Source organism: Vanacampus margaritifer, chromosome 18 (assembly GCF_051991255.1).
Source record: "Vanacampus margaritifer isolate UIUO_Vmar chromosome 18, RoL_Vmar_1.0, whole genome shotgun sequence".
In the NCBI taxonomy this organism is placed as follows: Eukaryota; Metazoa; Chordata; class Actinopteri; order Syngnathiformes; family Syngnathidae; genus Vanacampus; species Vanacampus margaritifer.
In genome coordinates, this window is record NC_135449.1 from 3,253,657 (window position 1) to 3,268,092 (window position 14,436).

The following is a 14,436-nucleotide window of genomic DNA, read 5'->3' on the forward strand; positions in this document are numbered from 1 at the left end:
TTAAATAAGTGTTTTTGTTGTCTCGTCACATAAATTAACATGCTCTTACCTCTTGCCTTATAAACTCCATTTTTTTTTTGCTTTGGCCTGAAAAGTTGGAGGAGACAGCAACTGCGCAGATGAATAATCTTGCAGTAAATGAGATTGTGTTTTTGTTTGTAGCATCCTTCTTGTAATAGATCACAAGATGTGAACAACTGACCAATGAGTGGATTAAAGCAGCTATTTAACACAAGAGTCACCCTGTTTGGACTTTTGTTGGACTACGTTACTTACATTATATTCAGATTTTGTTTTACGTAAAAAAAAATTGCAAATGATAACATGTTTCACTCTTGTAAGACAGCAACTTAGCAGTAGGAAGAATTCCACACATACCTGATACAACAAATATTTATTTATTTTGGCCTGTCTATAGTACTGTGCATCACCTTTACCTTTATTGTATGTATTTATGTGTATGTACATTTCAAATTGTCATAATCAACTCCGACTTTTGGTTCATAGATTCTTCTGCCCTCACCGTCTGTTCATACTTTTTAAATGACAATCCCGCCCGCTACTCATCAGTTCGTCTTTCAATTGTGTCCAGTACTTTACTCTCTTCCTTAGCTACCAACTTTATTTTGTACTTTAACTATATACCTACTCGTGAATAGGATCTCTTTATTTTGAACTTTATGGTGTCGCAAATCGTTTTACGAATGGTTTGTAGTAAGACGATTTACTCGTAGTAAGTAGATGTGTGACTGTCGATGAAAAGTTGTGCAATGCTGCCCTCTGGTGGCCATAAGGAGGAACTGAAACAAAGCAGGCCTTTTTTTTTTTTTTACGACATAAAGAGGTAAATATAAGGCATGTAATGTAAACCATGGAATAATTGAAGTAGACTTTTAATGATACCTGTGAAGTCTGTTTTTAAGCTTCCTTAAAGTTCCATACTTTTAACTATTATCGCCATCAATGTGTGCCAAAGTTTAACTACACTTGACAGGTTAAATGCTGTCCGTCCGCTTCCTCCTGCTGCCAGATGGATGGTGCAGGATAATCTCATTGATTTCGGAGCCCAGGCCAGGACAGTAAGGTGAGTCCCTGTAAGTGCCATCAAAATCTATTTTTTCCCCTCTCTCGTATATCCATACCCTTGTATAGTACTTCAGCTTGCAGATCAATTAGCTGTCTGGGGAGCAGCACGGCATTGTGGGAAAGCTAAAACCTAGCCCATATGTCAGCCACACCTGAAAAGTGGAAGGGTGAGAAATGAGAAGGTCACGTTTACATGAATACTGTAGCATATAATGCGGAAAATGCGATGAAGGAAAACGGATGAACAGTAAAATGGTAAAAATAACATTTAATAGTTAATAATCCACTCGGTGTTAATCAGAGCTACAATTCTGAAATGTCAAACAGATTACATTTGATTTTAAAGCTTTCGTTGGGTTGTGGGCACATTTTAGATCCACGAAAACAACATTTCTTATAGTCAGATTTGTTGTATGTTAATTTCTTACCTGCATACAATTTAAAAAGGTCATTGAAGGGATGTGACACAAATTAATGTTACATCAGTAAACAAAAAAAAAAAAAAAAAAAAAAACAACGGGGAAAGATCAAACTCACCTTGATTTAAACCTCACAGACATGTGAAAACCATTTTTTGGTACTAAAAGTACTAAGCAAACGATATATTGGCACAAGATGTCTTGAAATTGTGCACATGGGAGGCAAAAAAAAAAAAAAAAAATCCCCTCAATTCTTCCTCACAAAGCCTTTCATGGAAACTGTTTTTATATTTTGCTTGATGGAGGCGTACAAATGAGATCCGCCTCCCGTTTGTTCAATTACGAGTGCCTACGGTACATCAAATAAACAAACACGGGCCTACTAAGGCCTAAGACACGACGCAACCACACACAAACACACATCGTACGTTGACTAAGGTCCACTGTGCAGTCTCCCTCAAGCAGGCAGGCGGACTTGTCTCGAACGCGGATCCACGTGGAATAGAAACCATTTGAAAGTTCCACCCGCCGCCAAGTCACGCTGCTCTAGTTTCTGTAAACATTCCCAGCGGCGTGCCATTTTTTTTATGTCAGCTCCTCCTCTCCACCGTAATAGTAACTGTTGCTTCCGGCCGGCTGCACGTACTCCTCCGTTTTGTCCCAGTCCGACACCCAGCCGCCACCTCCCGCGCCCCCGTTGGGGTCGGCCCCCTGGGTGGTGGCCCCGTAGCCGCCGCCGCCGCCGCCGGTACGGTAAAGTTCCTCGGTCTCGTTGGCGAGCTCGTCCTCGTCCAGGATGCCGCACTTCTCGTCGCTCAGCTGCTCCGGCTCGGCCCAGGCTTGCTTCTCCCCGGATGCAAAAAGGCCTTCGAGATAATAAAGTGGTTTGACTGAGGATTTTAACGGGACAAGAATTGGAGCCAATAGCTTAACAGTTGAATGGAAAGCGAATGCTTCGATAGATAGAAAGAAAAAAAAAGGTGAAGAGCAGGGGGCTCAACATTGAACCCTGTGGAGCTCCGTAGGGCAGCAGAGCAAAGCATTTATGTGAAATAAATAGTAATGATTATACTAATATGAAATGTACTTTTTTTTGGTCACAATTCCTCTTATTTACCTGTTAATATCTTAAAATACTGTACAGTATAGTAGGGGTGTCAGGCGATTACAATTTTTAATCGTAATTAATCGCCTGACTTCAATAGTTAACTCACGATTAATCGCAAATTTTATATCTGTTCTAAATGTTCAATAATTATTATTTTTTAAAGTTTTCCTACTGTTAACATAAAAGTGGAAAAAAAATGTTAAACTAATAAAAAATATGGCTGCATATTTTAGTCATTGATACAGTAATGTCATAATAATTCTTAAAATTGAGTTAAAATTAAAAATATGTACTTTATTGTAGCTTAACAGTTGAATGGAAAGCGAATGCTTCGATAGATAGAAAAAAAAAGGTGAAGAGCAGGGGGCTCAACATTGAACCCAGTGGAACTCCGTAGGGCAGCAGAGCAAAACATTTATGTGAAATAAATAGTAATGATTATACTAATATGAAATGTACTTTTTTTTTGGTCACAATTCCTCTTATTTACCTGTTAATATCTTATAATACTGTACAGTATAGTAGGGGTGTCAGGCGATTACGATTTTTAATCGTAATTAATCGCCTGACTTCAATAGTTAACTCACGATTAATCGCAAATTTTATATCTGTTCTAAATGTACAATAATTTTTTTTTTTTAAGTTTTCATACTGTTCACATAAAAGTGGGGGGAAAAATTAAATTAATAAAAAATATGGCTGCATATTTTAGTCATTGATACAGTAATGTCATAATAATTCTTAAAATTGAGTTAAAATTAAAAATATGTACTTTATTGTAGCTTAACAGTTGAATGGAAAGCGAATGCTTCGATAGATAGAAAAAAAAAAGGTGAAGAGCAGGGGGCTCAACATTGAACCCTGTGGAGCTCCGTAGGGCAGCAGAGCAAAACATTTATGTGAAATAAATAGTAATGATTATACTAATATGAAATGTACTTTTTTTTTGGTCACAATTCCTCTTATAATACTGTACAGTATAGTAGGGGTGTCAGGCGATTACAATTTTTAATCGTAATTAATCGGCTGACTTCAATAGTTAACTCACGATTAATCGCAAATTTTATATCTGTTCTAAATGTACAATATATATATACTTTTTAAAGTTTTTATACTGTTCACATAAAAGTGGGGGGAAAAATTAAATTAATAAAAAATATGGCTGCATATTTTATGTAATTGATACAGTAATGTCATAATAATTCTTAAAATTGAGTTAAAATTAAAAATATGTACTGTATTGTAATATTGATTTGTGTTGAGGTAATTTTTCTGCCACTAGATGGCATAATTGCATTTGTAAGACTTTGGTGACAGCTCAGCGATTTTTTTCTTTTTATATTAAGAGCTATCTAATCTTTAACATGAAGAAACTTGTGAAATTCTGCCAAAAAATTTGTGATGTTAAAGTAACTTTAAAATTAAGTCAAAATTAACCTCATGAATTTTGACACCGCTACTGTAGACACATACCGTAAAAAATGACACCTCCGTAATGAACGAGGGAGGCGATGAGAAACACACCCTGCCACTCTTCGCGCGTCTGCAAGAAAAAAAAGTTTAGGAAAAGAGGTTTGCTCAGGGGTGGGCAAAGTATGACAAGTACACAACAATTTGCGTCTTACCTTATGTTTGGTCATTGCGCCAACTATAAGCGGGCAAACCATACCAGACAGTGTGCCCACCCCGTTGGAGATGCCCATGAGGATGCTGGCATAGCGCGGAGCAATGTCCAAGTGGTTGACATTGAAACCTAAAAAAAAAAAAAAAAGGAATCGAAGTACTTTAAAAAAAAAAAAATAAAATCTGTACTTCTACTTGATTGGGACTTTTGCCACCTTTGTCACACATTCAAATTCTTGCCGGGCGAAATGGATGACTTCACCTGAAATCGCAAAGCCTGAAAAGCCCACCGCCAGAACCAAGAAGGAGATGGCCACGCCCTTTGTGTGTGAGAAGCCAACCACCAGCAGCAGCGTGGCCTCCATGCCAAAGCCTGGCAGCGAGATAAAGAAAATGGCGAGGGGGCAAAGAGAGCAGGAGTCCATTTCATTGTTGACAATGACCTCAAGTTTCCTGCACACTGAAACGCATGTGCAGTGCCAATGCTCTCCATTTCAACACACTATTGATTCCTTCTGCTGTTCAAAAATAACACGCAGAGTCACGGTGCCCTCAACACGGCCAGATAAACACGATTCGAGTGCAGATTCCGTGCAGGGTAAACGTATGGCGAGATATGAGCCCCCAAAAAAATACCAGGATTGGAAAATATCACAAAATATTTTTAAAAGCTATAAAATGCAGGACACACATACAGTAGTAAAAAAAAAAAAAAAATTTTAAATACCTCCACAGTTCATGATTTTCCTGACATTGGTAGTGGTCATGATGTGGTTGGAGCGAAGGTAGTCGGCAATCTGGCCTCCGATTGGCACAATAATGGTCATGACCAGGTGTGGAAGAGCCGACACTATTCCCACCTGCATCAGCCACACACACACACACACACACACACACACACACACAGAAATCAGCAAAGTACTCAAACTTTGTACTTAAGAACAGATGTTAAAAGTTGAAGATCTAATAGAAGTCTATCCGAATGGCTAACGCTTTACTATCAAACATGTTCCCGTGGTTTTGCTAAAGTTGAGAACTGCCGGACAAAAAATACCAAATTAGCCAATAATGAGTTTAAGTTATCTTGGTTAGATAATGAATTTTTTAATACCAGTATTTGCCACAAATGGTTCTTGACATCAAGAGCTAGCTAGCGCCAGTTGAAGTTCACTTTTATGCTATCATAGTGTATTTCGAGCGCTTGCTAACATTGTGAATTGACAAAAAAAACTATATTAGCTAGTGGTAACAACTGAACAAAAAGTACTTCAATTAGAAGGAGAATTTTTGAAAACCACAAGCTGCTATATCAAAAGCTAGCTAGCTTTGACTCAACTTTTCCATAGCTTTGCAACATTGTGAACTGATTACCAAAAAATGTTTAATTAGCAAACGATAACTGAAAAAAGTCACTTTATTAGACAAATAATTATTAAACATTATAATATGGTGGGTTTCCCGCTAGTAGGCTACAAGATGACATTCACTATGAATCTTTCCAATAGCTTGACAACATCAAGCGCTAACTAGCATTGGCGCTACTTTTATGCTAACAAACAAACCTGTTCCTAATTTACCCAAAAAACAACAACTGTAAATTAGCTAATGATAACAACTGAGAAAAGTACTTTATTGGAATGAGAATTTTTTTAAACACCACACGCTAGTGAACACATATTATTGTAGCTGACAACAGCAAGAACTAGCTAGCATTGACTTGACTTTTAGAATAACAGAACGTGTTCCCATAGCTTTGCTAATATTGTGAACTAACAAAAACATGCTTAATTAGCAAAGGATAACTGAAAAAAAGTACCTTGATTAGATAAAAGAAAAAAGCTTATAGCTAGTAGGCTACACGATAACGCTAACTAGCGTTGCTGCTACTTTATGCTATCCACCAACATGTTCGTAGCTTTTCTAATGTGAACTAACTAACTAACAAAAAATTGCTAAATTAGCTAGTTAGGAATGAGCAAACGGTGAATTTTTCAAACACTCACCTTGCTAATCTCAAAACCAAACACCTCCTCAAAGTAGGCGGGCTGGCTAATGAGGAGCAAGTAAAAAGTCCAGCTCCTGCAGAAATTTGCCACAATGATGGCGTAAACCGGCATGGATGTAAAGAAGGCCCTCCACGGTGTGTTGAATTTCTGCGGCACAGCACAACTGGACTGTATTGACATCCGTTAGCTGAGCGGCAGCGAGGAGATGAAAGCGTACTTTACCGTCACCAAATGCTGAGCCGACTCGCCGATGCTCTCCTCGATGTATTTCCTCTCCTCCTCCGTGATGGTGGGATGGGCGGCGGGGCTTTCGTAGGACACCATGACCCAGAAGCAGTACCACATGATGCCAAAGGTTCCTGGCGCGTGGGAGGAGGTCGACAAGGCAAAAACGATTCATCGCAAGATTTCTCAAAGCATCCAGTTATGCAAGACTGTCTGAGCATTTATTTATTTAATAAGTAGTGTTTTTACTACTACTGTATGACATTTCTGCAGTCAAGTTAGCACAGTTAGCTAGTTAGCTATCAAGGCGCGTTTCGCTAGCTTGCGAACAAAGTGATTTGATCATTAAAAAAAAAAAAGCTAAATTAGCATTAAGCTAAATACATTTTTTCATAGTCAACTCAACCATTTCTTTTCAAGTCACTTTAAAAACGTCTGTTTACGGCCATGGTGTGGAAATTGTGCACAGTCATGTGACTGCCTGGCTCTATTTGATTGGTCGAATAAGTCTCTCTGATTGTCAACAGATTGCCTTACCGTAGACATAGAAGACTGAGGACCATCCCGAGTACTGGACCAGGATTCCCGCCAATGGCATGGCAATCACGGCACCCGCATAAGAACCTTACAAAGAAAACAATGGCACTAGTTTATCAGTTAAGTACAATATACTATGAATGTAAACCATTTACAATGTTTGATTTTGTTAAACAGTGATGCATTTTATTTCATTCGTACTTCCTTGACACCAATTACCACTTATATCGGCCGAGGCTCTTATAAAACACAAAGTACAACAATGAAATAAAGCGTACCACAAAAGGCCGTCGTAGCCAGGCGACTTCTTTCCAGAGGTGGCGCCCATTTGGCCCAAATGCCGTGACAGGCCGGGTATGACACCCCCTGCAGGATGACAATGGAAGAGCAGGATTAGCCACATCGATGAATACATACTTTATTTATTTTTTTATTTTTGAAATAATTTATACAGTATTTACAGTAAGTATGTGGGGATTTTTTTTTAAACGGGGTTGGTAAAGGATCACATAGCTGACTTAGGATCAGTTTCCTTTCACAATCCCGCCTTGCTTGGGTATAAGAATAGAGCAAAGAGCAAAGAGCGCGTCACCTCCACAAGGCCTTGAAACACCCTGACAATGATGACACAGCCAAAGTGCATGCGAGCTGCCGCCGGGATGAGCATGTTGAGGAAGGAAGTGGCTACTATGGCAAAGCCAAACACCCTGGAAGGAAGGAAGGAAGGAAGGAAGAAGAAAGGATAGCAAGAGGAAGTCATTCATAGAAAGGGCGACGGGGGCCACCAACCTGTTCGCGGCAAACTTTTGACAGATGAACCCGCCGGGAATTTGCGTCACGATGTAACCCCAGAAGAAGGAGCCGTGGATCATTCCCACCGTCTCCGGATCCCAGTCGAACTGAGCTTTCTGTTGAGACGCGGCAAAAACAGGAATGCAGCGCAGCTTTTTAAACTTTCATTCCGACCATCAACAGTTTACGCATACATTCACTGTCAAATATCAATGAATTTTTTATTTAATATTAATATCAAGCGTTAGAGCAGGGGTAGCCAAACTCCCACTAAATAAATTAATAAATGCGCAAGTAAAAATTAAAAATTTAATACATCATATTTTTTTATACTAATAATTAACTCAATTGTAACAATTTAATTACCAAATAAATACAAAAACACATTATACATAAAATAGTTTATTTTTACAATAAAATATTTATTCTCGTTTTTCATGTATACATAATTTGTTTGATTTTAATATTTATTTATTACTTACAAATAAATAAATCAACAAACTATTACAAAAATAAAATACATCTAAAATAGCTTATATTAATAAAATATTTAATTTTTTTCTTAACAATAAGTTATAGTTTTAACAAATACAAAATATGAAATATATGTTAAAAGTTCAAATGTATATGTAAAATATGCAAAGTAGTCTATATAAAATATTTTTTTCTTTTTTTTATGGTAATTGTTTTTAACATATATAATTTGTTTTATTTTACTATTTCTTAATATTAATTACAATAAATAAATCAACTAATTATTGCAAAAAAATAATACATATAGCATTTTCATGTTTTCTTTATAATTAGTTTAGTTATAATTAATTACCCAATCATTTAATAGAAAATATGAAATACATGAATAAAAAAAAAAAAAAATTGTATACTGTATGCAAAAAATTTAAGAATATATATATATAGATATTTTTTCATTGTACTGTTTATAATTCTATTTATTTAGTGTTATATTTCCAATGACTGAATTAGCAACACTAGTCATTCTTCACAGAGGATAAAAAATACACACCTGTGAGCATTGCTATATTTTCAGTCTCTACAAGTTTGAACTCCGTGTGTTCAAATATCCGTCGCATCACTGCCACCTTGATGCCGTTCCTTAGCCCGTCTATGGCATTTTGCATTGTGTGAACACCAAACTTCCACAGTTTCCTCTACTCACCACGATGACCTCCTTGTCGCCTCTGTAGATGGTGTGGCTGTTGACCATGCTGACGATGGCCACGCCCAGATTGCAGCGGATGCCGAAGGAGATGCAGAAGCCGATGCCAGAGAGGATGGCGATGATGTAGCGGCGGGGTAGGCCGAAGCACGTGCAGTCCACCACCGGCATCTCCTTCTCCTCCACCATCTCCGGACGACCCTCGGCCGACAGCTCGATGGTCTCGCCATTTTCCTGCTTCTTCTCGAGAGCTCTGTGAACCGAGGCCAATGGAATTTGGAATAATTAGCCTTGTCTGTCGTTTTGCGCTATAGCTGGCATTAAGCTAGCAGACCTTTGTTAGATTAAATTATTAAGGGCCCGACCGATATGGATTTTTTGAGGCCGGTGTCAGAAAAATTATAGATTACGATTATTTAAAAATATATATTTATAATAAGAATAGAATAAACTAAAATAATAGCAACTGAAAAAAAACAGTAAGAACAACTACTGACTGTTCCTGTGCGTTTTGGACTCTTGGGGGCAGTGTGGTGCCGTGCATCCATGTTGTACGCACTTAAAGTGAGTACAGAAGAAAGTTACTGGACTGGACTCCGATTGAATTCTATTCAAATAACTTATTTTTCACACGTTGCGAAGAATTTCTGCCTTTGCGTAGTGTTATCTTATTTGTGGGTATGTGTTCCCACAGCATTTTTGTGTGTATATTCGTTATTTGAAGGAAAAACACTCCCAAAGTCGATGCTAACTTTCTGTTAGCATTTGAACGGGATCCTCCCTTCGCTTTTAGCATTAGCGCTAGGCTAGCGATGTTTTAAAAAAAAACGAAGCATGTTGTTTTGTATTTAAATATACAGTGGATGTAATACTTATCATCGGGTGTCAACTCCAACTGAGGTGTCATTAAAAAAGCTTAAAGGATGCTTGGGGACAACAGAATATTATTCGCTACACACTTGCTAGTTGCTAATGCTACGCAAGCAAAATGGTGCATTTAGGGTACTTTCATAGCATCGGAAACTTCGGTTTTTATCGATAACGAAATTATACTATTTAGATTGTATTTTTTTTTAATTGAGTTTGATAGATAATACATCACAATGGTGCAAAAAGTTTTCAAATGATAGTCTCACAAAAACCTGGCATTTGAACATGGCAGGGTGCGTAGACTTTTTAAATCCGCTGCGTAACGACGTGTACCTAATAAAATGTCCTATTGCAAGCAAAGCCAAGAAGTTCAAAACGTGAGCTCTTTGAGTGAGTCCAGATTCTTGCAGTCATTGATGCTGATCAAGTATTAATAGATTCTCAAGTATGAATTATTAATATCCCTGCATGCCTTGAACTATTTTTGTCTTTTTTTACCCTTTTCCATCTTGAAAGCCTTTTTTTTCTTTCTTTTACAGCCAATGCAGCTGACTCTCACACAGCCTCACAAAATCCAGCTGTTTATTTCACAAGTGCACTATAACGTATGTTGACACCAATGTATATGTTTGACTTGTCTTGGCTTGAGCATGAATTAAAGTCAATCCGCTGTAATCCTTCCAGGTTCCCTGAGCTTCCCTCCGGGGATACGTTTAGGAGGCTCATCAGACGCACGGAAAAATGATCCAAAAGAAATGTGACACTTACGGATACTTGACTTATTTAGCCAATTTCAACATTAAGAATTTTTTTTGTGTATAACTCATTCACTGCCATTGACGGCTATAGACGTCAAAAAATTCATTTGAACTATTTCTATTTAACTTTTTTTTTCACTAGGGAAGTCATGCGATTAATTACGAAAAAAATTAATCGCCTGACGCCCCTAATTTTTTATATTTTCTTCCTTAAAAAAAAAAAAATATATATATATATAATCGTTTCTTTAAAAAAAGAAAAGATTATTAAAAAATTAGGGGCGTCAGGCGATAATTTTTTTAAATCATAATTAATCGCATGACTTCACAATTAATCACAAATTTTATATCTGTTCTAAATGTACAAAAAAAAATCTAGGTTTTCATACTCTTAACAAAAATGGGAAACAAAATTTAACTAATATAAATAGTTCAAATGAATTTTTGATGTCTATAGCCGTCAATGGCAGTGAATGAGTTAATGTGATAGCTTCATTATTTTTCATTCGCAATTAATACCACATTTGCCAGTCGCCGTCGACTGAAGATGACATCACACGTGCTAAGGCAACATGTTACGAGTAACGACCAATCATAGTGCAGATTGCTAATGTCACATGACCAAACGCAGAAAACAGGCGAGTCATGATTGGTCGTTAGTTATCCGTTTCCTGGGCACCTGTGATGTCATTTTCAGTCGACAGCAAGTGTGTTTTTAAATGTATTAATTGTACTGTATATGAAAAATGACGTTATCAAATTAATTCTAGACAAAATAACTTTTTATTGCTGAAAATGGCTCAATGGGTCAAATATCCCTTTAAACTTTCTTTTTATATATATATTTTTTTAAAATAGTGCCTTTTCTTGCAAAATTCACATTTACAATTTTGAAAGACTGATTTGATACATTTTCACTTCACAATAATTCAGTAAAATTAATAAAACATATACAATAAACTTATATAACAACTAATATAAAAAGTAAACACACAAAAAGTATTTATGATATTATTTTTATGAATTTATCAGCGATATTTGTATGAATTTATCAGATTTTCCCCACGGGTATTTAACATTTAATGAATTAATTTAATTTAATAATTTAATGCAGCATCATGCACGCAATACCCGAGTACGCTAGTAAGGTAAATTACTACGTTTTTTTTTTGTGCCTTGTTCCAATTTTAGTAAGCTTATATGGGAAAATGGCTTTTTATAGCATATATATATAAAAAAATATATTATTGCAAGTTAATGAAGTGGACAGTGTGAGTTGTTTAGCATAATGAGGCCTACATTGACTTAAGGTCTGGCCTGCTTCCTTCATCCGGGTGTGGCGTGCAGCTGGGAGCGCGTTACGCACGAAAGCGAGAGCGGCACGTCGCGCAGGAGGAAGCGTCCACTGGCCTAATCCCGGGGCCTGCTGGGGGGGGAGGGGGAGGGGCTAGGTACGCCGTGACGAGCTATACTTCAAGGTGTACGAGCCCCGCGGAGGATTTACGAGGCTCGACAGCTTGGAGGAGAGGGAAGCTATTTGTGGATGGGATTTAAGTGTTTAGACACTAGATCAAATCCCGCACAGAAAGAAAAGGAAGTGCATCAACAAGTCGCTGGTCACATTCGAACCCGCCCACATTGGGTCAGAGCCCATTTCCTAAGTTTCCATGTTCTGTCTTGGGCCGGCAATGACTGCAGCGCTGCCGCTACTATAGCAAGAGCGACTGGCTTTTTGCGGTTGTTGGTGTCGATGATCCGCATTCGGCGTCGCCGTGGTGAAGGTCGAAACCTTTGGTAGTTGTGATTAAAACTGTTCGTTAACAACCGTTGCCTTCTCTCCTCCTCAAATGCACTCGAAAAACAGTTGGGTCAAAAGTAAGCCAATTTTGGGTCAAAAGTGTGCCGATCCGCTTTATGGGTCAATTTGACCCAACGTTCTGGGTTGTTTTATACAAGATAACTAAATTTTTGGCCCAAGTAAAGGATCTGATCAATATTTATGAGTTACCGAAAGACCAATTTCTTGACTCAAAGTTGGGTCAAATCGACCCAAGTACAGGATCGGTCCATTTTTGACCCATCATTGGGTTATTGTGTGGAACAAGTCAAGTCAATGTTTTTAAGTCCAGCTTCAAAACAATTTATGCTTATGATTGGCTTGTTTAAAAAAATAAATAATATAAAAAATTCTAGCATGTTCTTTTTCTTTTTTTTAACATTTCTGTAATGTTTCAATGTTGTGCTTTTAATCATGTAAAAGCACATTGAGTATAAAAAAAAAATGCTGCCTTGCCTTCTCCGCTCGATTGCAGTTCCTAATTTTCCTAATTATCACAACAAGTTTGTCTTCCCGAGTCACGTCTCTACTTGCGGAGTGCCCGCGTAGTCAGAGAAAAAAATGGAATAGTCCATTGCATAAGACGTAAGGGGTGGGGGGGGATTGATGGCGAAACAATTTCAAATGTATTAAGATTGACACAAAAAAAAAAAGTTAATTTTATTGCTTCTGGTAATTCAACTGTTGGACGAGATAACTGGATTAATAATGTGATACATTAATTTTTTTTATTGATATATGGTCCTGGGGCCATACTTTGCCCACATTCACCTGTCCCATACCTAAAAATAATAATAATAATAATAAAAAATGCCAACAAAAATACGCCTGTGAGATAGAAGTGCTCAAGTGTGGATATTGAATGAGCGTATAACAGGAATTCCATTTCAAGTATTTGTGCCGTTTTTACAAACATAACTGTTGTTATATTGTGATTTCTCTTATCTTGTAAAAATACTGCATTTTATTTACACTTGAGGTCTATTTTAAGCACATTTGTTACCTTTCCTCTCGACTTCCTTTTTTGTTGAGCCAGTTTTTTTTTTTCTTGACTTCTTTATTTTTACGCTATTGCCATGCCTGCAAACTCATCAATTATTAATGGCGGTTTCCTGTGCGCGATACTTTACATTGAGCGGCCATGCAATGGAGACCGAAAGGGAAGAAAATGATCTCACTTTTCCTGCGGATATTTCAAATCAAACGTTGAGATATTCTGCTTAGGGCGATAATGAATGTTTTTTTTAACTCTACATGTTTTATCGTTGTTGTACGATGTAATGCTGTTCTTTGAAAGTTTAAATATTAAACATTTAAACACTCATGGGACTTCATTACCTCACATTTACCATATAGATAGTTATATATATATATATATATATATATATATACAAATAGGTACTTACATATTCTGATAATTGCTAATAATTGTCCTTTGGTGTACATACCCGTATATTTTGCCCAGAGTTTTGGCAGCCACGGCCTTAAACCTGTCCGGCCGGATCTCCATCCTCACGGGTCCAGCCTGTGCGCGCTCCCAACAGCTTAGTCCTGCGCTGGTGCGCACGCACGCCTTCCCGCTCCCGCTAACACATCCAAACTTGAAATCAATCGAAGGAGAAAAATCACATCAAAAGTAGAAGAAGAAGAAGAAAAAAAGATGCTTTGATTTCAGATGACGCACTCACTCACCACGAGCCGCCTTGGGAGTCAAATGGATTTCAAAAACATGGTCCAAGTGTTGTTGTTGGTGTCGTCAATGTGGTGAAGATGCAAAATGTAAAGAAAATTTTACGTTCTGGGGAGGCGGGACGCCCACAGGAGGCAACTTTGGACGGGAGTCATGGCTGACGGTTGCCTCTCTCGGCGCCTTCTCCTGAGTCCAGATTACCGCAGCCTAATCTCCCCGAGTGAGTGGGACCCGTACAGTGGAGTGAGTCCCAGGTATAGCATGTCACCCCCCACCCCCCACCACCACCACCACCACACACACACACA

General features: G+C 37.8%; 1 protein-coding gene across 3 annotated transcripts; it reads right to left on the reverse strand.

Annotated features, from left to right (window-relative positions):
* Positions 1-1,337: 1,337 nt before the first annotated feature.
* On the reverse strand, positions 1,338-14,408 carry LOC144038428 (vesicular glutamate transporter 1-like). 3 transcript variants are annotated; one of them, XM_077550938.1, is made up of 15 exons: positions 14,131-14,408; positions 13,887-14,038; positions 8,974-9,226; positions 7,794-7,912; positions 7,597-7,711; positions 7,283-7,370; positions 7,005-7,091; positions 6,465-6,601; positions 6,240-6,389; positions 4,964-5,096; positions 4,499-4,609; positions 4,239-4,366; positions 4,087-4,156; positions 2,152-2,371; positions 1,338-2,058 (listed from the first exon to the last, which is right to left on the reverse strand). In XM_077550938.1, exons 2-15 carry the CDS (start codon positions 13,946-13,948, stop codon positions 2,052-2,054), a joined length of 1,680 nt encoding a protein of 559 aa, XP_077407064.1. In that variant the 5' UTR covers positions 13,949-14,038; positions 14,131-14,408; the 3' UTR covers positions 1,338-2,051. The 3 variants fall into 3 exon arrangements, with proteins under 3 accessions (XP_077407064.1, XP_077407062.1, XP_077407063.1); XM_077550936.1 differs by having other exon boundaries at positions 1,338-2,371; XM_077550937.1 differs by lacking the exon at positions 14,131-14,408 and having other exon boundaries at positions 1,338-2,371; positions 13,887-14,124.
* Positions 14,409-14,436: the final 28 nt, after the last annotated feature.

Excerpts from the sequence above, each read along its gene's own strand:
- LOC144038428 (XM_077550936.1), bottom strand. The coding sequence starts at position 13,948 with ATGGAGATCCGGCCGGACAGGTTTAAGGCCGTGGCTGCCAAAACTCTG. Across the intron at positions 7,913-8,973 it reads GCGACAAGGAGGTCATCGTG|AAAGCTCAGTTCGACTGGGA; the intron begins GTGAGTAGAGGA and ends GCGTCTCAACAG. Across the intron at positions 4,367-4,498 it reads TTCAGGCTTTGCGATTTCAG|GTTTCAATGTCAACCACTTG; the intron begins GTGAAGTCATCC and ends TTTTTTTTTTAG.